General features: G+C 39.4%; 1 protein-coding gene across 5 annotated transcripts in view; it reads right to left on the reverse strand.

Moving 5' to 3' along the window:
- dock3 (dedicator of cytokinesis 3) overlaps positions 1-24349 on the reverse strand; it is a 1242443-nt gene that overhangs the window by 605610 nt on the left and 612484 nt on the right. For all 5 annotated transcript variants that reach the window (XM_059649508.1, XM_059649506.1, XM_059649505.1 and 2 more), the window contains exon 5: positions 12420-12516. In XM_059649508.1, coding sequence (XP_059505491.1) covers positions 12420-12516 — 97 coding nt within the window. The remainder of the gene's footprint in view (positions 1-12419; positions 12517-24349) is intronic.

The raw sequence follows: 24349 nt of genomic DNA on the forward strand, positions 1-24349 counted from the left end.
GGGGATTTGCAGGAAATGGAAGAGATGTGGTTAAGGGCATTTTTGATCCACAGAGGGGAAGGTTGCGGTCCTTAAAGTAGGAGGACATCTGGGATATCCAGGAGTGCAACTCTCCATCTTGGGAGCATATGTGGCAGAGGCAGAGGAATGGGTGAGATGATCTGTATCCAAGGTAGCTGTGGGAGTTGGTAGGTTTGAAATAGACATCTGTGCTGATATGGAGTTATGGGATTACCAGATACGGAGTAACAGAAGTCCAGAAAGGGGACGGAGTTATCGGATTGTTGATGATGATTGTGATATTGAGCAACAGCAACCAGCAGGAAGACTCAAGTGCAACAGATAACAAAGCATACTTTTTCAGCCATGTATATGACACTAAGACAAGTTGTCAAACCTCCAAAGTATCACTTTGAAGTTTGAAATAATTCTGGAAACTGTTTTTGACCTGTTTCATAATTAACAAATTGTAACTTTACGAGAGGCCTCTGTAAGTCTACACTTTTTTGTTCGGAAACAATTATGACTCAGTCAATATATCTTTACGAGACATATTCATGGATATCATCACAGTATGTAACCTGAGGATATAAAGAGCTCATGCTGCATCTTATCTCAGATCACTTGAGGCATGACAATCTACTGGAAGCATGTTCCTCTGCTGCACCAAATAACTTAATGTTAGCCCATATACTTGTGTGCCTGAGGAATGTAATAATTATACATTAGTTAGCTTTGATGAACGTCTGTTGGATTTTTGGATACCGCAACAACCATACCTATTCAATAGCCAGAGACTTTTTCCCAGGGCAAGATTGACTGCCACGAGGGGTCATAGTTTTAAGGTGTTAGGAAGAAGGTATAGAGGAGACATCAGAGGGAGGTTCTTCACCCAGACAGTTGTGAACACATGGAATAGATGCCAGTGGTAGTCGTGGAAGCGGAGTCATTAGTGACATTTAAGCGACTGCTGGACATGCACATGGACAACAGTGAATTGAGGGGAATGTAGGTTAGGTTATTTTATTTTTGGATTAGGAAGGGCCTGTACTGTGCTGTACTTTTCTATGTTCTATGTTCTATTCTTGCATTATGGAAGCTAACGAGCTTTGCCACATTTGAAAAGCCACTGTTAGAGGTGTTCTCACACAAGATAAGAAAAGTTACCTTACCTTCCTGTAGATTTTCAGCAAAACAGTGAACTATAGCAAGCATACAAATATGGATTACTATTAATTTCACCAATACGTCTGTAAATATTAAATGCCAGAATTCCATAAATGAATTGTAAAATGTCTTATTGAACTTAAACAAGGGTTAGGAGCCTTACATAAAAAGAGCAACTTAGACAACAGCATTTTAAAAAGCCAACTACTGAATCTTGCCAACCACTAAAGGATGATTTACATTAGTTTTACTTTACCCAAACTGAAAGCTTTTTTCAACACTGTGATAGTTTGATTTCTATACTTCATTCAACCATTGTTAGCCATGCATAATACTTTTGAGCATAAAAGGATGATTAAATTAATCAGATAATACCTTTAAAGGAATCAAATACTCTTCATGTGAGTTAAATGAAACAGATTTGTGTAATTACTGAAAGCTTTCACTGCATTTCATTCATAATCATAGATTCAGCAATTCATTTTACATATGTCCAAATCAAATCCCCGGTTTCAAACTGTAAGGAAATCTCAATCATTATCTGAAAATTTTATTTAAATCATAAATGTTGGCAGAGGTATTGAAGTGTTCTGTAAACATAGCACAGAAAGTTAACATATAGGCACAGCAATCAATGACAATGACAAAGTGTAATGGTATCTTATATTGCAGGGTTGGAATACAAGAAAGAAGTTGCTATTATTATAGAGGTGCTGTTGAGATCACATCTGTAGTGAAGCTTTAGTCTCCTTACCGAAAGGAGAGTTAGACTTAGAAGGTGTCAATGAAGGATCACAACTTGATTGATTCCTGTGATGTACAAGGAGAGTTTGACTATAACAGACCTATCCTCGAAAGTTTCAAAAAAAGGAGAGATGATTTCATTAAAATGCACATTGTTGAGAGTTTGCAGGGCAGAAACTGAATGGTTGTTTTTCTTGACTGGGAGTGATCAGAACTAAGGAGCATACTCACAGGATGAGAATCTAGTCATTACAACTAACATGAGGACGCAACCTTAAATATATTCTGTAACAGAGCATCCATAATTCTCCAAAATAGAGAATTCCAAAGATTCACAATCTTTTGAACAACAAAATATCTCCCCAACTTATTCCAAAGTGATCAGCCCCTTACAATGAGCTCTGTGCTTAGAAAAAACATTCTGTGTCTCCCTGATTGAGTCCTTTCAGATTTTTATATGTTTCAATTAAATCACCTTTGACTTGATTAAACTCAGAGACTGTAGACCCAATTTACAAAGCCTCTCGTTAGGTTGGGTGGTTAGTGGAAAGGTTATTTTTAGTGTGGTGGGGTGCTGAAGTGTACAGTTACCCAGGAGCTTCTCACAGTCTTCATCTGTCTAACATTTCCTGGTTAGCTATCTCAGATGATAAGTCTGATATCTCCCAAGTTTCAGACTCTATTTCAAAGTCAGAAACATTCACATATGGTCTCAGGACATTAGCCATACAAGAGTTTAAATTGAGATAACAAGGTGTAGAGCTGGAGGAACACAGCAAGTCAGGCAGCTTTAGAGGAGCAGGAAAGATAATGATGTTTTGGTTCGGGACCCTTCTTCAGAGGAAATGGGGGAGGGGTAGGAGAGATCTCTGAAATAAATAGAGATGGGGGGGCAGTGATAGCAGGTGGATAATGGAGTGGATAGGTGGGAGAGAAGACAGGGAACTCAAGGAGATGGGGATGAAGCCAGCAAAGGTAAGCGTAGGTAGGAAGTGGGGGATGGAATTGATCAGTGAGGAGGGAGAGACAGATAGGTGGGAGAGAAGATGGACTGGTCAAGGAGGTAGGGGTGAGAGGGGGAGCTGGTCTTGTGATGAGGTTGGGGGTGGGGAGCGTTTGAAGCTAGTAAAGTCCACATTAAGACAATTGGGTTGTAGGCTTCCAAAGTGGAATATGAGGTGCTATTCCTCCAGTTTCCGGGTGGCATCGTTGTGACAGTGGAGGCGGCCCAGGATGGACATGTCGTCCAGGGAATGGGAGGAGGGAGTTGAAGTGGTTCACAACTGGGAGGCATTGTCGTTTGTCACGAACCGAGCAGAGGTGCTCCACAAAGCAGTGTCTGAGCCTCCCCTTGGTCTCCCCGATGTAGAGCAGGCCACGTCGGGAACAACGGATACAATAGACCACATTAGCGGATGTGCAGGTGAACATCTGTTTAACGTGGAAGGCTTTTTTGGGACCTGGGATGGATGTGAGGATGGAGGCGAGAGGGGAAGTGTAGCACCTCCTGCGGTTGCAGGAAAGGTGCCGGGGGTGGTGGGGCTAGTAGGGAGTGTGGAGCAGATGAGAAAGTTGCGGAGAGCGCAGTCTCTTCGAAAGGCAGATAAGGTGGGGAGGGAAATATATCTTTCATTGTGGGGTCAGACTGCAGGTGGCAGAAGTGTCAGAGAACGATGAATTGAACCCAGAGGTTAATGGGGTGATATGTGAGGACAAGGGGAATTCTGTCTTAGTTTTTATTGCAGGGAGGTGTTGTGAGGGCTGAGGTGCGGGAAACGCAAGAGATGCGGTCAAGGGCATTTTCGACTGCTGAGGGAGCAGGGGATTTGAGGTCTTGAAAAACGAGGACATCTGGTATGTCCAGGAGATGGTCGCCTCACCTTGGGAACAGATGAGGTGGAGGTGTAGGAATTGGGAATAGGGGATCACATTCTTGCAGGAAGGTGGGTGAGAGAAGGTGTAGTCTAGGTAGCTGTGGGAGTTGGTGGGCTTGAAATTGATATCAGTTTCAAGATGGTTACCAGAGATGTAGAGAGAGGGGTCCAGAAAGGACAGAGGTATCAGAGATGGTCCAGGTGAACTTGAGGTTGGGGTGGAAGGTGTTAGTACATTGATGAACTGTTCGAGTTCCTCATGGGAGCATGAGGCGACAGCGCCAATGCAGTCATCAATGTAGTGGAGGAAGAGGTGGGGGTAGCTGCGGAGGGAGTTTAAACTGACTGGGCATTTCCGTGGAATCAGTGTGTCAGGAATTCTGATGTGCAGTACTGGGCTACACCTTTTCACTAATTACTCAGAAACAGGAAGATCTGGGCCAAATTTATTATTTTATTTTATTTCCTTATTCTGCTATTTCCCTTATATCACCTTTTTGGTGGCCTTCTGTTGATTTCTAGAACACTCCACAAGTTTCTTTGCCAAATTATAGCCTGCCGAATTAATTTAAGAATTTCTTGACTTTCTGCATAAGGCACAGATAATCTATTTAATTCAAATTTTCAACAAAACATATTTTGGTTGAACATTTTGGCTTGTTCCTTTAAATGTTTACACTGTTTAATTATCATCACATCTTTAAATCTATTTGCCCAATCAACCCAAGTCAGATTATCCTCATACTCAATTAATTTCCATTATTGTTAAACTTGAGATTCTTCTTAGGGATGGGAGTATGTCACTTACAAACCTGTTATGGAATATAAATGTATCATGATCAATTTTTCCCAAAGCATCTTTTACTACAAGACTACTGAACAAACTCTGTAATATGTACAATGCTAGTTCAGAAATAGCTTTATTTCTAGTTAATCCCACACATATAACTATAAGTAGTTGTCACAAAAGTGTTTTGCAACTCACATTCCATATCATTTTACCAAGTACTATCTATCTGAAATTGTCATTTCCCACACTGTCTTCGTCACAAGTTCTAATCTTTATTCATTACTCTGTCCAGTTGAATAACAATACTTATGGGGCTACTCCTGCCATCTTTGCTGACCTTGTAAATCATAATCCATACTTACATTAAGTAGTTACATAACTTACATTATTGAAGTTTTGAACCAAATTCATTTCTCACACCTATCCATATGTTATCGTTTACTATCAGAGCTATTGCTCTTTTTCATTTCCCCCTGTCTTTGAGACTGATTGTTTTATGGTGTATACATTCTTCCTAACCTTGGTCATCATGTCTTTGTAATGGCACGTGGCTCTCAGCCACTAGTCTCTGCTTGTGCTTGTATTTTATCTAACTTGCTGCAAATGTTTTCATAGAAACATATGAATGTATTTTTTCCTGCAATTCTTTGCTTGCATGTTAATCATGGATGCATAATTGCGATTAAATTCTGTGCCTTCTTCTCCCGCAATCCTTATTTTTACCCAAATCAGTATACTGTTGTGTTGTCTTTGGTTTTCTCTTCAGATTTGAAATATTCTTACAATTGAACAATTCTCTCCATTCTTTTCATTGAAAGCCCTAGCCATAGTCTTAGCTATACCATTCCAGCCCAGTGTAAGTTCTGAGAAAGGGTCACTGGACCCGAAACGTTAACTCTGTTTTCTCCACCACAGATGCTGCCAGACCTGCTGAGCCTTTCCAGCAACTTTGTTTTTGTTTTTGTAAGTACAGTCCATCTTAAAGGTATCTAAACCTCTTTCTCAAATATTGACGTCAGTGCTGTGTGAAGCAAAATCCCTCCACTGACATCATGCTTTGAACCACACATTTAATTCTCTAATTAATTTTTGGATATGGCAATTGGCATGTGGCTCAGATGACAGCCCAGAGATATTATCTTTGAAGTTATAAGGTGTGGAGCTGGAAGAACACAACAGGCCAGGCAGCATCAGAGGAGCAGGAAAGCTGACATTTCGGGTCGGGACACTTTTCTGAAGGAGGGTCCCGACCCGAAATGTCAGCTTTCCTGCTCCTTTGATACTGCCTGGCCTGCTGCGTTCCTCCAGCTCCACACCTTGTTATCTCAGACTCCAGCATCAGCAGTTCCTACTATCTCCGAGTGAGTTACCTTTGAGCCTCTTCACTTTAATTTGGATCCTAAATCTCTCAGTAGAGTATCATTCCTAGTGCCGCATATATTGTTGTTCTGACATGGATCACAGCAACAACCTTACAGCAACCTTGATCCAAAATAGACAAAGGTGAGGTGAGGCTGATTGCTCTCGACATCAAGGCAGTATTTGACTCAGTGCAGTAAAAAGGACCCTGAGTAAAAGTATACAGGCATTAGAGGAAACTCTCCATTGAAGATCAATCAGCGCATTCCCAGGTTCTAAGGACAGGAGCTCTTTAAGCTTTCTCCAAGGACCAACCAACTTCAGCAGTCCCGTTGATGACTTTCCCTACATCACAAGGTCAGAGATGGGGCTGTCCACAACTGCTCAGATAATTGTACCCTTTCACAACCAGACCCCCACAATACCCGGGATTCACAAGTGGTTAAATAACATTCACACCACACAAGTGTCAGACAATGATCTTACCACCAAGAGGTAAACTAACTACTTTTGCTTGATCGCCAACAGCATTATCATTGCTAAATGTGTCATGATGAACATCCGGGAGATTACAAATTGAAAAGTAAATTAACTATATCAGCTATTAAATACTATCGGTAAATGGTAGGTGAGAGGCTGACGATCCTCTGGCAAATAACTAAAGCTTTCTCATCTTCAAGTCAACAGTGTGACTGAATAATTCCTATTTGCCTGTATAACAGCAGGTTCAACAAACTCAAGAAATACAACAAATTCAATGACAAAGCAGCCCAGATGATTATCATCCCATTCACCATTTTAGACACACATATCTTCCACCACTGGAGTATTGTGGTTGCAATATGTAATCTCTACAAGATGCCTAAAGCGACTACCAAGAGCACTTTCCAAACTGGCATACTTAACTGCCCGTCAAGGACATTTCTGCAGACAAACTCAGTTCAGAAATGTTAACTCTGTTTCTGTCTCCTCAGATGCTGCCTGACCTGTAGAATAATTCATATGCCCTATTTTTATTCCAGATTTTCACCTCCCACCGGTCAAAATTATAAGCCCCCTTAGTGCTTCAGTTGAGAAATGTTGTGGGGACCAAACTGATTTCTGTTCTGTGCTATATTAGCTAATCCCAACTGACAACCTGTGTCAACAAAGTGTGGAGCTGGATGAACACAGCAGGCCAAGCAGCATCTCAGGGGCACAAAAGCTTGTTGCTTGGCCTGCTGTGTTCATCCAGCTCCACACTTTGTTATCACGGATTCTCCAGCTTCTGCAGTTCCCATTATCTCTGGCAACAAGTGTTCCTGTGATCAGAACTTTTTAACCTTTGATGCCTTCAAGAAATAATACCTTCCAGAAATTTCCAACATGCAGATGGTAAATGAAGTCAGCACTGAGCTTTATTAAACTGAAGTTTTAACTGATTACTGTTGGAAAATAATTTTGTGGACTGTTTTCTCAGAGATTAACAAAGATACTTCCCTCAAAATATCATTCAAATCCATAATGGGAAGCTATTGTACTATGTAAAGGGACATGAACTTGTCAATCCAACAGGTTTTACTCAAACCATTTCATACTCTTAGTTAAGATTACACCTTACAATTTGTGTTATGGTTACTATTGCTCTCTATATAACAGGTATGCTGTAACACAGTGTATATTTTCACTCTTTAAATTTGCAGTGTTCACGTCATAATCACTTAAGCATCCTCGGAGACTTTGACAAAGGCAACATATTTTGTCAAGTTTTAACAATTCTTTCAATTGCAGTCACAATAAATAAGAATTTTCAAACCCACCCTCAGTCAGATCCCATATCCCTAACATAAGCTGATACTTTTAAGGCCCGTGGGTTGTCTGCAATGTTACAGGATTGTGCCAAAGAACCATGCCACATAATTCTACCACTAAAAAAGGCGTGATTGTTTTAGTTATCTGCATACTTACATCTCTACTTTGAAACAAATTGCCAGCTATTTAAACCCAAGGATTTCTGCTACAACTTTAGGGGTATTCATTTAGAATTCATGATATCAGTGATGAGAAATGTAATATAAGCAGAACTCTTCTTGTATGAGGTGCAATGAATGATTCAGATTAAGTCATTGATGGGCTTCAGAATCCTGAATAAGTTCTGATTAATATGTATTTGCAGTGTAAACTTCTGATTGTTGTTTTTATCCTGCCTGAACAGCTGCACAATTCTCTTTGACAGTGGGATCAGATGGATAATACGAGGGTGAAGTGGAAAATTTGCCCAGTGCTTATGGTCTTTTACTCTGATTTACTTAGCACTGTTCACAGCAAATGTCACCTATACTGGGAATATAACTCCATGTAAAGCTGTCCAACTGTTAAAGCGGAAGAGCAATCACAATAGCATTGATACCAATCTTGGCAATGTTCAAACTCCACTCCTGGTAATCTTGATGTCCATTTTTGCAACGTTACTACCACCCACCACCACTGTTAACCATCACACCACTGCCTCATGAAATCCTCTTGCAAGCGGGGAAGGTAGTGTGGCAGTGGCAATAGCTCACGGATACAGATTCAAATTCTACCATAACTAGTAGCACAATTTGAATTTAATAAAAATCTTGAATACAAGGGATTTAATTCATGTAACCACTGTTGATTTTTATCAGGATAGTGTGAACTAAGGGAATCTTAGCGGTCACAATGTTCCTATGCAACTCCTTCCCTTATCCTCTTTTATGATACAGGTTTTGAGCTTTAGATGTCTACTGAAGGAGTGTGGCACACTTGCTGTAATTTATTCATTTGCTCCCCTCTTGCCATGTTCCAATGTTACAAAGTTACTGTTTAAATGCGAAATTTATCTATCAAGATGGTAAACTGCTTCTTTCCATTCTTGTTAACAAGCAACTGGCAGGTTAAAAGACTGTCAATGCCAACTTTGTTGGAGAGAAACCATTGTTCCATAATGACTATGGTAACAAACACAGAAATAAGTACAACATTTAGGCCACGAATGATACTCTTCTATAAAGGTGTCTTACGATAGCATTCTCAAAATGGTTACAAGTCAGGTACAGGCTTGTTAATTTGTCTAATTTCAGTAGCTGTATTTATAAATATAATGTGTTTCTGTTTATATTCTAGAATTTTCCAATTTAAATACCATCATAGGTTTCAAACTGGAGCACAAGTTAACCAGTTCTGAAACCCAGATAGTGATTTATGATGGCCAACATGTTGGAAAACATCAAGCCCAGAAAACAGGAAGGATTTACTTTGCTTATTATTTAACATAAAATCAGCAATGCCAGTGAGAATACAATTGTCATTTTACAACAAAATGAAAATTTTAAAAATCCCAACAAACCCTTACACTTCTTTCTTAACAAGTCCATGATGGATTTATAAGGGTCTGCAGATAAATTGTAACACCCTCACCTGCAAGTTCTCTTCTAAGCCACGCATCATTCTGACTTGGCAATGTATCACAGTTACTTCTGTGTGACTGGGAGAAAAGTTTGGAACTCCCTGATGGTATTATTGGTCTATTTATACCAAATGGACTGCAGTGGTTTAGGACAGGTAGGGCTGGATAATAAATGCTGCTTCTCCCAGTGATGCCCAAAATATAAAATACAAAAGAAAGTAAGAGTGCACTCAGTTTGGGTTCAGCCAGGGCCACTCAACAATTGGCCTCGTTACAGTCTTGCTCAAAACATGAACAAATGAGCTGAACTGAAGAAGTGAAGAGAATGACTGACCTTTAAAGTAAAGTAGCATTTGCCCAAATGCAGCATCCCTGAATCCCAGCAAAACTGAAGCTAATGGAAATCAGGGAGAAATCATATCAAGCACAAAGGAAGATGATTGCAATTATCCATGGTCTCATTCTCACTACATCAATTACTGGAGGAGTTCCTAAGGCCTGTATCACGGACCCCATCATTAATGGCCTTCCCTCCACCATACAGCCATAAATAGGATTATTCATCGAAAACTGCATTACAGTCAGCAGAATCTGTGACTCCTCAGATAGTTAAGACCACATGCAGTAAGACACTAGAAACAATACCCAGGCTTAAATAAAAGCAAAGTACTACAGATGTTTGAAATATGAAATAAAAATAGAAAGCACCGGAGAAAATCAGCAGGTCCAGAAACTGCAGATGTGTGGATAGTGCAAGAGAGTTAATGCTTTGAGGCCAGTATAACTATTCTTCAGAACTGCAATTCCAAATGATCCAAATCTGATTAGGACAAGGAGATTTACCCACCTTCATACATTCTAATACTTCCAATACCACCTCTACTGTGATATGGACTGTTCCTAGGATATTGCCACTAAGTTCTCAAGTTTTCATGTCTTTTCCCACAGTAAATATAGAGGAGAAATATTCACTGAGGACCTCACCCATCTCTTACGGTTCCATGCATACGTGTCCATTTTGATCCTTGAGCAGTCCTATTCTCTCTCTAGTTATTCTTTTTCCATTAATATACTTAAAGAATCGTTGCTATTACTGGATCCTCTATTATCAACATAATGGAGGCTATCATTAATCAGGTACTCAACTGGACCAACCAAAAAAAAAAGTGGCTACAAAATCAGGCCAGAGATAGGGATTCAGTTTCACAAGGCATTCCAAGCAAAACAGGAACAACTCTTTAGTACCATTCAGTTAAATCATGAATGATCTGTATAATAACTCCATACATTCACATAGGTTCTGTAGCTCATCGTATACTTGGTTAACAAAAATCCATTAGTGTCAGCATTGGCACTGGCAGAACCTGAATAGATTTTTGGAGGAAGGTATGTTCAGTATTTATGACCCTTTGTTCTCTTCTTTCTATTTACCATACTGAATCTTTTACAAATGTTTAACTCAAGTAAACCATCACATGATTCTCTATACAACCTCTAATATAAGTCTTGTGTATGTATTTTATGTTCATAATCATTTTAACTCTTACTCCCAGATTCCAAAGAATCTGTGCTATACTGCCTCTAAAGCTACTTATCTATTGTAAGGTATCCAGAAATGAACATAGTAGTCTGAATGTGAACTAATTAGAGCTTTATATATCTGCAACTTAACTTACATGACGTTGTAAGACAGGCCCCTTGAGTCAAAGACAAATATTCTACTAGCATTTTTAATTATGCTTTGTACCTATCCACAATCAAAGTCAAACATAAAATCTTTAGTGCTGCACCCTGCCTTTGAGATAGGCCATTGACTGCCTGAAATTCCTTTGATTTGGCTGGAGCCACACTTACAGACACCTGTTAGAAACTGTCAGGTTAGAAACCCAAGACATTTTTTCTACTTATAAAATGTCCAAATAAACTATCACCAGTAAATTTACAGTTAATTTTAAACAGTGCTGGCTATTATGAAATTCTTTAATTAGGCTGATATATCTGACGGAACAAAGATTACTAGCGAGGAAAATAAAAGCATTGAGGGATGAAACAAGTACAGAGAATGACCAGTTAAATAGATCTCAAACCGCACTAAACCATTCTGAACAAACCAGGTAACCCAAATCAAAAGAATGAAGTCTTATGATATGCTTTACGATATGTACGAAATTCAAATCTGAATTTAAACTTCCGAACTGGGAATGAAGACCTCTCACTAAACTGAGGAACAGTGAAGTAAGTACTTAAAATCTCCAGAGTGGCATGTCCCATACACAATAAACTATATACAGCATCTGAAGCTAATATCAACAAATCACAATTTTTTGAAATCTTAATAGTTGATAGTCTGCAATGATGAATTCTCAGACTGAAAAAGAAAAGCATTCAGCAAGAAGAAATGAATTAAAAGTAGAGCCAAAGTCAACATCTGTTCCTATTGTACCATGTGGTGGATGGCTACATAATGGCAGAAGGGAGAGACGAATATGCTTGCTTACCTTTATAGGCCAAGCACATTGATGAACAAAAGTAAATTCACACAAGACCTGAGCTTTTCTGAATAGAAAGGCACAATGCAACATGTTTTATATATCATTTTACATCATTTCTATGAGTATACAATTTAAAATCTTAATTTTACACACAATGATATAAATATAATTTCAACTGAATGTAATACTCTAGCTACTTATTATTGTCACAGAAACCCTGCATCATTTTGTGAAGCAGTTTTATGTGCAATAGCAAGACTATAATTATCCAGATCTTCCTTCTAACGGTACTGCATTACATCTTTAGCTTCTAGTACCGCTCCGTATTCCTGTAAAGGATCACCTCAAAAGCTCAGTTGACGAATGATGAAAAAGAAATTATTTGAGCATGGGAACACAAATCAATGGCACTTGTGCAAGTTATTTTCTTTCAGAACTCACAATATGTTCCATGCCAGATTTTGTCTGGACAACAAAATATTCAACCAATTTTTTTTCAGAAAATATTGCAAATGAGTTGCACTTACAATCAATTCATGCAAAATTCATGATAATTAGTAAAAAGAAAGTTTTTATGTACTTACCACATACAGCTGTTTCCAAAGCATTATCCACTCTTGTAACGTGGCTGTGACCTCAGTAACAATGGGATCTTCCACTGGAACTACTGTCTCAAACTGGCTATAAAATAAAACACAGGTATGACTTAAACAATCTCACATCTCTACGTCACAACATACAATAAACATTTGCCTTAAATAGTTTGCAATTGCTTGTCTAATGAATGTGAAGCAAAATTTGAAAGAGAACTACAGACAAATGGAAATTTCCTCCAATTTAGCTCCCCTAAACTCCCATACTGGCTGCTTGCATCATCAACAACACACTTACAATTGTTAATTTTTCTATCCCTCAATCATCCCAGAACAAGTTGAGCATGGTAGCATAAAATTACAAAACATTATAATTTCTAAGGGATATTTATAAGGTTAATTGATCTGTCAGAACTATGACAGATAGATGTGAGTGTACGAAAATATGAGGCCAACGACTTTGTACACTAAAAAAACACAATACTTTTTAAATGGTATAAATCTGCATGAGAAGAGTAAGAGATTATTTTAAAGTAGTGCGTCAGAGGAGGTACAAAGGGAGACGGAATTTTGTCTTCAAGATGGATATTGGGAGTTCAAAAGTTTACTGACACCTGAATCCATCTCCTACATGAAGGTATAAAAGCAAAATACTTTGGATAATGGAAACCTGAAATTAAAACAGGAAATTCTGGAGATATCAGCAGGTTTGGCACCATCTGCAGAGAGAAACAGTGTCATTGTTACATGTCTAATATTGAATTTTCTTCAAACTCAAAGCATTAACTGTTTCTCTCTCCACAGATGCTATCAAACCTGATTTCTCCAGTAATTTTTGCCTTTATTTCCTCTGTGGAGGTGCATGACTACCTTATTTTCATGCCAGGAAGGCAGATTTCTGATGGAGGTAGGCCCACCCACTTTGAAATCTCGGTAAGATCGGAAGTGGGCCCAGATGCAGAGCAAGGAAAATTACATTGCAGTGTGTGTCTCTGACGCCACCGCTAGGAGAAACATGGATGAGAAGACAGTTAACACACCACTTTAAAATAATACATTTCTCTTCCCTTGTGGAGTAGTGGGCTTTTTTCTGTCTGTATGTGATAGGCAACAGATTATTAACTTGTAAAACGGATCCAGGATGAGCTCACCCTAATATCCAAATGCCCTCATGGGTGCTTTCATTGCTCACGCGACTGCCACCACAGAATTGACTCATTTTGCCCTTGCACCTGCTGTCATATCAAGTGTCTGCATCCCAAAGCAACTGTGATCAGAAGCAGTTTAGAATATAATGTCTGCAAATAAACTTCAATTGCAAGTCTCAAATTCTAGCAGATTGCTGAAGATGTAAACAAAATGTGTCAAGTTCTAGCAGACCAAGCTAGTTGGCATCTCTCATCATTATCATGAGCCTGTAGAGTTAACGGTCCAATGGACAGCAAAGGAAGGCCATTTATGCTGTAAAATGTGCAAAACCACTATCAGCTCATGCTACATTGATATTTCCATGTAGGAGCACAATGTGTTCCTTACTCTTCTTGACCTTGCAGGAAAAGATAAATCATAATACAAGGGTGATGGGACCATACTAGTAGTGGGACACCACCGCTGAGGCCATTACAGATTGTAGAAAAAGTTGGAGATAGCACATGTGTCCTATCACCGAGTAGTGGAGACAGAGAGTCTCTCATCCCAGGTGGAACTGATCTTGGATCAGTCACACAAGAGCTGCTTTCGTTAGAGGGGGCAATAATCTCACAAGGGGAGGATGAGGGACAAGCCATTGACAAAGAGGTAAAGGGAAGGAAAATGAATTCAAGTCAAGTGGAAAGGTTGTGTAACTAAAACTGCAGGTATTGTAGCCTAGAGGCAAGCATCAGATGCCTGAACGCAGAACACTCACCAAGTCTTAAACAGCTAATCCAGTACGCAACCATTCCTTGGACATCACGTGAAAGAAAAGGTATCCAACCATGCATTGTTACATCAGACAAGCGCCTGACAACCTGAAGTACGGATATTTGCATGTCGAAAGATTGTTGTGCATAATTAGAATTGGGCTGATTGGATGAAACATACAGAAAAACAGTGCATGAAATGGTGTTGGAATCAGATACATTTGTGGATGGTTAACATGGAAGAGGAAGAAGGACAGCAGTCACAGTAATGCTGCAGCACAAATTAAGGAAGAAGTTACTGTCCGAGTTTCAGTATCTGGAATAGCTAGGTTTGTGGGCATGTGGAGGAATTCCCAGAGACATTGCAAGCTCATGCTTTGTAAGTAGATGAGTCCAATGCACAAATGATTTCATTCATGTCTCAAGATGTTTAAGTACATAAGCTTTTTCCAGGCAAGAATGACCAACCTTCTGAAGAGTGACATGCAACAGCAAATAACACATGCAGTATCAGCATAAGATTATGCCCAAGTATCAGGCACATTAATTCGGCTGAACTAGTCAGTTCACAACAGGAGTGTTATTTTCCATGGATGATATGCAGAGCTACTTCTGCAAAGCAGAACACTTGTACTGGTGACCTAATACTGACTGGAGGGACTGGCAACTCCACGCTGCCTGAAAATGTATCCAGGTCTCAGGAGAAAGGAGGAGGATACTGGGCAGCTTCCAGAACGCTCATACTGCAAGGCCTTCCCAAACTATCTGAGCTGGCATTTGTGACAGGGCTCCCAGTGCATTTTTCTGAAGGGTCCTGAACCAAAATGTTAACTTTCCTGCTCCTCTGATGCTGCTTGGCCTGCTGTACTTCTCTAGCTTCACACTAATATTTATAGAAATTGGGACTTTTTTGTACAATGAGACAGTGTTTGTAATAGGACACTGAAGATATATCGTATTGATCATGCCATAGCTCTTTGGTCACCTTTGGAACCTTTGAACAGACATTAATGCAATACGTATTTGGTTCTTTGACTGAACTTCAAGTAACATTCAGTTGAAATTTATTACAAGTTTCTTTGAATATGAAGAATACCCAAAAGCTTTCGACACAACTGCTGCAAAGGCACTTTGCATTTAATATTGCTTGGAGGACTTAAATTTTTAAGCATTGTGCTAAATGGATTCATTTCAAGTTTTGTAGAAGTGCCTACAGTGGTTTCTTTAAAGGAGATCCACTTAAAGTTCACAGTGGACATTGGAAATTTATTTTAACAAGGTTTCTTATAAATCACATTCTTGGCAATAACTGATTACTTCGATGTAAACCTCTGCTGGGGCTGTTTTTTGAACTGTGACTGGCTTGGTGAAGTTTCTTCTATCTGATTCAGTTAGAGCAGAGACCGTGAAGAACTAACTAAGCTGGAGGAAAGCTTGCTAAGAACAAGCTGCCAGGTTGATCAGTTGAAAAGAAAACCGTCTTGTTAAGTTGAGGGCAAAACCCTTTTACTTTTCAAAAGTGTAATAGCAACAACATTGTAAAACCGTATTTTCTCAGCAATCTGTGTTGGTAAGACATTAACTATGCATGATTATAATGACTTGACCACCTGGACTAGAACATCAGAGCAACACACTCTAGAATATCCTATATTTATGCTTTTGCTTTCAAGAACAACCCATTGGTCAAAATGCTCTTTAACCCTAGAAAACCATTCCCTGCAAAGAAACCAGTTTATTTCTTTCTCTTCTTAAAGAGAAAAAAGTATCGGTTTGTAGGTGCTCATATGCTTTGGGAATATGTAGAGAGATAAGCATTTATATTTCTATATTATTGACTGGCTAAGTTAGCTATTTATTTCATCTTCATTAATTAGGCTTTGTTTTGATGAGAATCTCTTTATTGTACTCATCAAGAAACCTTGTTAAAATAAAATGTTGCTTGAAAATTAGGCACATAAAGGTATTTAGTTAGCCATCCTGAAACTAGAATAAGTATCGTTATTTTATGTTGTGACACATGGAATAGCAATGGTGCGCTCCTTCAGGCTTTGTTGCAACACCGGATAGCAATAACAATTATTACATATTTTGTAAGGGCTTCAAGACCAATCTGAAGAATCTACCAATTTCAGACTATCATGTGCACAATGACAATGTTATGCATTGAAAGAGGGCAGCCAATGCAGAACCATTAGTTTCCATGTCATCAACCACCCCCTGCTCTTCATTAAAACACTTTTTAAATAAGAATACTCCATTTTGGAGTACCCAAGCCCTTACTCACCTTCCATTTTTGCCTTTTATTGCTTCCAATCTTGAAGGCATCCGGCTGATGTTCCAGCCTCAAGACTGAGAATATCACCCTTAATTGGGCAGCAAGTCTATTTTCTGATCATTAAATGGCCACCCTGGGGAATATCATACTGAATGATTGTTTCTATTACAGTGGAATATGGCCGGAAGGGAGTGTCTGGGTCCCACAAAGAGGGAGAAACATGGATCGTGAGGTGATTAAATTAGGCTGGAGCCAGAATTTTAATTTTTCAATGGATGGTAAAATTCTAAGATTAAGTCAGTAGTATGTTGTACTTTTAGTATTTAAGTAATTAATGAACACTTATTAGCATAAAACGTTTTTTAATTGAACATAATCCACCTTCAAGATAAAGGCAGTAAAGCACAAGAATCTCACAGCACCTTAAGCAGGCTGATTTAAAGGTGATAGGCACAAAGAGACACAGGAGAAAAGTAGGTTACACAGAATCTTGAGACCAATAACAGTGCACCAGGGCTAATGGAGTGACAGGTTGATTAGTGTGGCGTATTGGGCATAGAGAAGTGGGAAAAGTGTGGCACACTGGATGCATTGCAAGAGTTTTGGCTGCAGACAAATGAAGGGTTGAAAATCTCACTGGTCAGCTATGAGTGAAATCCATGACAGTGTGTTCTCATCTCTTTGCCTACCTTCTTCACATAGTTCAATTGCTGGAGCACTGATACATCTCATACCTCCAATATACCTGCAGTCTGGAGATAAGGAGGACAAAATAAAACAAAAGAGGAGCTTTACCATCAGAAACAGGCAATAATGTCAACAGCAAGCAGCAGAGAGTGTGGTCGAGATGCAGCCATTCAGAGAAGCCATTGTAGAAGATGAGCACCAGCATTTTCAAGAAAAGTTTTGGCTGTTAACACAGAGTCACCCTTTTTGTTGAGGATGTCTTTTGTCGTATCTGCAGCACTGGAAACTGATAGCTTCACCAATGAAAAGTTTGCCTCATCACCAAATCACATCTAACTCCCGCACATGACACTGACATTTAAATTTTTGTTTAGAATTGTATGTGAAACAAGTGAGAGGGCGGAAATGATGCAAAGTTACATCATTGCCAACAACATGCCACAGTTAAAGTTCTGCCAAATGTGAGCGTCTAACCACATTTCAACATGACCTTGAGACTCAGAAGCCAACAGAAAAAACCCAGCCATAATTTGCCCTTCATCCCTGGAACTCAAAACTTATCACAACTTACATATATCTATTATCTATTCAAAAATACTTTATCTTCTCCATTGCATGACAGCATAGTCAAGACTTATCGTGCAGAGACCAAGACATGGAAACCTTGCCATTCTACAATATGTCATAGTGCAAGATTTACGTATTTGTCATTCCACATTACTTCGAAATAAAAAGCAAACTCTTTCTGCCAAAAATTATGAATGAAATCTTAACATATAGTTTTAGAAATAGGGTGACTGCCAGAACAGTAGAAAACAAAATGATATTTAGATCTAAAAAAACTAAATTTATAAAAACTAACGGCAACATTCAATGAATTTTTGAGTTGCAAGTGTTGGAGACCAGCTGCTTCAAATTGTATTGTTGATTTTTTTCCCTACTAAGAGTGGGAAAGAGATTAATCTTTGCTTGCGGACCTCCTGGAGATCTGAGCATAAATGTCCTTTCTCAATTCTGTGACAAACTGTCACGTAAAAACCCAAAAGGCTACTGCTATGCAGCTTTTCACCCCAAAGGCCCCAAATGCCAGCTTGATTCCCAAACGTATCAAATCCACCTTCTCCAAAACATATACAAACACGTGTAACAATAAGATTACACCACAGAGTTCTCCTCCTGACCTTCCAATGGTAAAAAGATGCACCTTGTACATTTCTCTGCAACATAGTGGTGTTAAAAATACAACTTTTCACCATTTCATATTTCAGAAAAATATCTAAAATCTATATAATTCTAAAACGTACAAAATCACTCCTGAACAAAATATTGCAATCTTACAGCAATTTTTTTTGTTGTTTCCCAAGAAAAAATATTTTTGATATCTACTAAAGTGGTAAGCTAGTGATGTTCCATTAATTTTAAAAAAGGTATAGTGCCAAAATAGGCATTTTTAATAAAGTTGCCCATCCTTCACATCTAAGTAGCCTGACTGAAAAACATTAACGAAGGACCTTAAAAACCATCTGAAGCATTTCTTACTGTAATTGCTACATACTAGTTTCATACGAAACATCTTTTAAAATGTCCCTCATTATCCTTATTCACGAAGTGAACGTGATTTAGTGCCTTCCTGAATCAGCACAAATGGAGGTGTCTTTTAATTTTCACATGGGGGCAAGACCAATTTGTGGGCAGGGTGAATCAAGTAAACTGAAGTGTAAACAACCAAGCAAGATAGTACAAGCATTATTGATTTGGGGTGAAACTTGCTTGCATTTAAAACACTTCCATCGTATATGCAAGTGCAACCACTTACCTGGATTATGTTGATTGAATAACATACAACAAGCAGAAATTTTGCCTAATTATTTATTTGACATTGAATTGGATGCATGCATTCAAAGAATTCCACTGACCATTTAGGATGACTCAGAACAGATTACTAAAATGGCTGGGAATGTTACAAGTCTCTTAACGGGGCAGTGTTCACTTTGATATTTGTCTGCTGTTCAGGGTATGAAAGGCAACATATCTTATGTGCTTGAAGAAATGCAGTGTGTTTGTTTCATTTGAGTGGAATACTGCGTAAATGTTTGTCAGTTTTGCTTTTAAGTTTGTTCTCACTTACTTGATTTTTTTTTTGCAAATGTATGTTATTTTTAACAATGAAACATCCTAAAGTATAACATATAGGAATAAAGACGACAGTGGTTGTAGGAAAGAAGTTCGATTTTTGATTGAATAGGGAGGAAATAGAGGGATATGGATTGAAAAATGGCAGGTTTGATTTTAGATTAATTAGGGCATGATGGTCGGCACAGGTTTGGAGGGCTGAAGGGCCTGTACCTGTGTTGTTTTTTTTCACCTGTTTATTTTTGGAGTGGGACTATCACGGGCAAAACCAGCATTTATTGCTTATTCCCAATTATGCTTGGGAAGGTGGCAGCAATCCGTCTTCATGAACTTCTTTTGTGCTCATAGACTCACAGCAGGGCTCAGGAGCTAACTCCAGGATTATGACTGAATAATGATGAAAGAATGACTAAAGATTTGAAGTCAGGATGCTGTGCTAGTTGAAGGAGAATGGTGAAATATTCCTGTATGTCTGTTTCCCTTGCCCTTCTAGGTAATGGACATTGCTACACCTGAGGTGCAGTTGAAGAAGCCTTAGCAAGTTCCTGCAATGCATCCTGTGGATCCTACAAACTGGAAACACATCATGCCAGTGGTGAAGGGAGTGAATGTTCAAGGTGTGCAATTTAAGTCATCTTCAATAATGTTCATCCTCTTGAGATTGCTTTTTAGAGCAACGCTCATTCAAACACGTGACCGGTATTCCATCACACTTCTGATTTGTGCCTTGTTGATGATGATAAACTTCGGATGTAGGAAGTGAGTGTCACGGTTGTGCTGAAACAGTTTCAATGGAAGAATAAGAGATAACACAGCGTGGAGCTGTTGGAACGCAGCGAATCAGGCAGCATCAGAGGAGCAGGAAAGTTGATGTTTCAGGTTGGGGCCCTTCTTCAGAAACAAAAATTCAATATAAGAATGGCTAGTATTGTAGAACAAGTTCTCAGTATTACAGCTGAGATGTTGCCAGGTTCCCAGACACCTTTGTTTGGAGTGTTCTCAGCCATTTAGTTGGAGTGAATTCAATTGGTTGAACTCTGGCAGCAGTGATGATGGAGATCCCAGGAGGAGATCAGTACAAATTATCCTCGTGGTGTACATCTGGTTGAGGATGGTTGGAAGAACTTCAGATTTGTCGTTTGCACCCATGCAAGCCTCAGCCATTATTTTGGACTGTAACGCTTATTCAGCCTCCTCCTCCTATTAGTTTTACTAATCACGATTGTGCACTTCTGGCTATGCCAGAACTGCAGAGATTTCACCTGATCAGTCTTTTCTACAATTGCTTAGCAGCGTGCAGTTGGCACAGCTTCCAATGTTTAAGACAAGTTGTAGTCCTGTGCTCAAACGATACTGGATTGGCACCTTATTACAAGTTTTGCCAGTGCTGATTCTGCATAGGAACAAGGCTGTAGCATTTACTGCTATTGCACCTGTTGTGTCAATGATCTGAGACCCAATTCTACATACTGCCTTTGTTCCATATCTTCAAATAACTTTTGGTTTACAGAAGTCTACCAAGCTTATATTTTAAAATGAACCGTTGTCCTGTGTTAATTATCTTTTGCAAAGAAAACCTTCAACTTTCTACCATTCTTTGTATGAAGAATTATTTTTGAATTTCAATCTCAAACAATTTGTTGCTCATTTTTGAACAAGGTTATTAGTCCCAGATTCTCCAACGGATGAAAGAAAGATCACAAGGTCATATAAAACAGGAACAGGAGTATGCTATTCAACCCAGCAAGACTGCTATTTCATTCAATAAAATCACGGCTGATCTGATTAAGACATTAATTCGACTTTTCTGCAGTTGCTCATCATTTTTGACATCCTTGTAGATCAAAATCTAACTCAACCTTTTTCTGGAAAAGTCTCAAGGCTCAGCCCAGCAAGGAATCAGTAATTGAGGTAGCAGATGAGACAAGGAGCGATTCTATACCAACTTTGAGCATCTATAGAAAAACTCCCAGCAAGCAACAAACTGATCATCTTCGGGGACTTCAGTGCCAGAGTCATGAATCTCTGCACGCTGAGGGTAGGAAAACCAAATTTCAGTAGAATTCTCCTCCTGGCGCAATGTCTAGAACATAACCTTACCAGAACCAACACTCTTCTGTTGATGAGTCAAATGAATTACTATGTGGCAAAATGTGCAATCCAGATACTAAGACTTGATCAAGTTATCATCTGAGCAATGGCTGGCATAAGTGTCCACAACAGTCATGCCATTGCAGATACTGTGGGTTGATGAATTAATCACCATCTTAACTGATCTACTATTTCCATCAGCAAAGCATGAAAAAGCAGAGGCAATAGAAAATTAATGTTAAAAGTTTCAAAGTTACTACCAAAGTGCCCTTCCTCAATCAGCACCTCATGACCAACCTCTCAACATCCAACAATCAGGATGAACGACCTATAGAACTGGGCAAACCTAAAGTCCACCATAACAAGCATTTAAGAAGTGATTTTTGGTCTCTCTATCAGGAAACATCACAAATATTTTGACAAAAAGGACCAAAAGACATAGGACTTAATTGAGTGCAAACAAAAAGCTTTCATTGACTACACCCTTCATCATGGTTCAACAGAAAAGCAGTTGTCCTGCAGATGGTGCAACACAGCAGTGCAGGGCCAATGACAAAGACCAAGATGGTGGATAGATAGAGTATGGGATATGCAAAAACTCACAAATACAAAAGATGTGAGGTTTAGTCACTACAATCAAGAAAATCTCTGGCCCACTCCAGTGAGTTACAAGAATGGAGGTGAGTTCATCAGGGACTGGGACACAGTCAATATTAGCTGGAAAACATGAAATTTTCAACAGAGACTGGGATTGAGTTGAAGATCCTCATCTCCACATGGCTATGCAGGCAGTCCCCAGATTATGAATGAGCTCCATTCTTGAGTCTGTTCGCTGTTGATTTGACGCAAATTGTAACACAATGAAAGACAATATAAAAGTAGCTGTTTATAAGTACAGGAAATATTCATATGTCAGACAGATGATTACACGCCTGTATGGGGCTATGTTTGTCAGTACAGCATTCATAAATCGGACATTCATAAATCGGGATAACAAAGTGTGAAGCTGGATGAACACAACAGGCCAAGCAGCATCTCAGGAGCACAAAAGCTGACGTTTCGCGCCTAGACCCTTCATCAGAGAGGGGGATGGGGAGAGGGCTCTGGAATAAATAGGGAGAGAGGGGGAGGCGGACCGAAGGTGGAGAGAAAAGATGATAGGTGGAGAGGTAGGGAGGGGATAGGTCAGTCCAGGGAAGACGTACAGGTCAAGGAGGCGGGATGAGGTAGTAGGTAGGAAATGGAGGTGCGGCTTGAGGTGGGAGGAAGCAGCACCTCCATTTCTGACCTACTACCTCATCCCGCCTCCTTGACCTGTCCGTCTTCCCTGGGCTGACCTATCCCCTCCCCACCTACACTCTCCTCTCCACTTATCTTCTTTTCTCTCCATCTTCGGTCCGACTCCCCCTCTCTCCCTATTTATTCCAGTTCCCTCTCCCCATCCCCCTCTCTGATGAAGGGTCTAGGCCCGAAACGTCAGCTTTTGTGCTCCTGAGATGCTGCTTGGCCTGCTGTGTTCATCCAGCTTCACACTTTGTTATCTTGAATTCTACTGCATCTGCAGTTCCCATTATCACTCATTCATAAATTGGGGATCACCTGTAAGTTGAGGGAGTCATAGAGTCAGAGAGATGTACAGCATGGAAAGAGACCCTTCGTCCATGCCATCTATATATTCTCAACTTATCTAGTCTCATTTGCCAGCCCATATCCCTCTAAACCCTTCCTATTCATATAGCTATCTGGCCTTTTAAATTTTGTAATTGTACCAGCCTCCACCCCTTCTTCTGGCAGTTTATTCCATACACACAACACACTCTGCATGAAAAAGTTGCCCTTTGGTCCCTTTTAAGTCTTTCCCCTCTCATCTTAAACCTATGCCCTATTGTTTTGGATTTCCCTACCCTGGAGCAAAGACCTTGACTATTCACCTTTTCCATATGCCTCATGATTTTATCAATCTCTATAAGTTCACTCTTCAGCCTCAGATTCTCCAGGGAAAATAGCCCCAGCCTATTCAGCCTCTCCCTGTAACTCAAACCCTCCAAACATGGCAACATCCTTGTAAATCTTTACTGAACGCTTTCAAGTTTAACAACATCTTTCCGATAGCAGGGAGACCAGAATTGAATGCTGTACTCCAAAAATGGCCTGACCAATGTCATGTACAGCTGCAACATGACTTCTCAAATCCTATACTCAATACACTGACCAATAAAGTTAGTGTACCAAATGCCTTCTTCACTACGCCGACTACCTGCGAGTCTACTTTCAACGAACTATGAACCTGCAATCCAAGTTCTCTTCGTTCAGTAACTCTTCCCACTTACTATTAAGTCTATAAATCCTGCTCTGATTTGTCTTACCAAAATGCAGCCCCTAACATTTATCAAACCTAAACATGATCTGCAACTCCACAGGCCATCTGATCAAGGCAAACTTTCTCATTGTCCAAGAGGCCAACAATTTTGGCGTCATCTGCAAATTTGCTAACCATACCTCCTATTTTCACAACCAAATCATTTATTGAAATGACAAAAACTAACTGCACTGCAAAATCCAAAAATGGCATTAAGTATTCAGCTGTGCAAAGGTTTAGTGTTTCATTCACTACTAAGTAATGTTTAATTTATATGATTTTAGTTTGTTACAACAATTTTTTTTGAAATGAAAATGCATCATGCCATACCTTGCACAGGTCACTGAGAAATTCACATCTCTTAAAGTTATTGGTCTTTATGAGATTAAAGTTTTCCAAGTTCTTTGAATTTCGGCATTAACTCTTCGTTTCTTACATTGGCCTTTATCATATTCCTTCTGGAAATCCACAT

This window comes from Stegostoma tigrinum, chromosome 11 (assembly GCF_030684315.1).
Source record: "Stegostoma tigrinum isolate sSteTig4 chromosome 11, sSteTig4.hap1, whole genome shotgun sequence".
Lineage (NCBI taxonomy): Eukaryota > Metazoa > Chordata > Chondrichthyes > Orectolobiformes > Stegostomatidae > Stegostoma > Stegostoma tigrinum.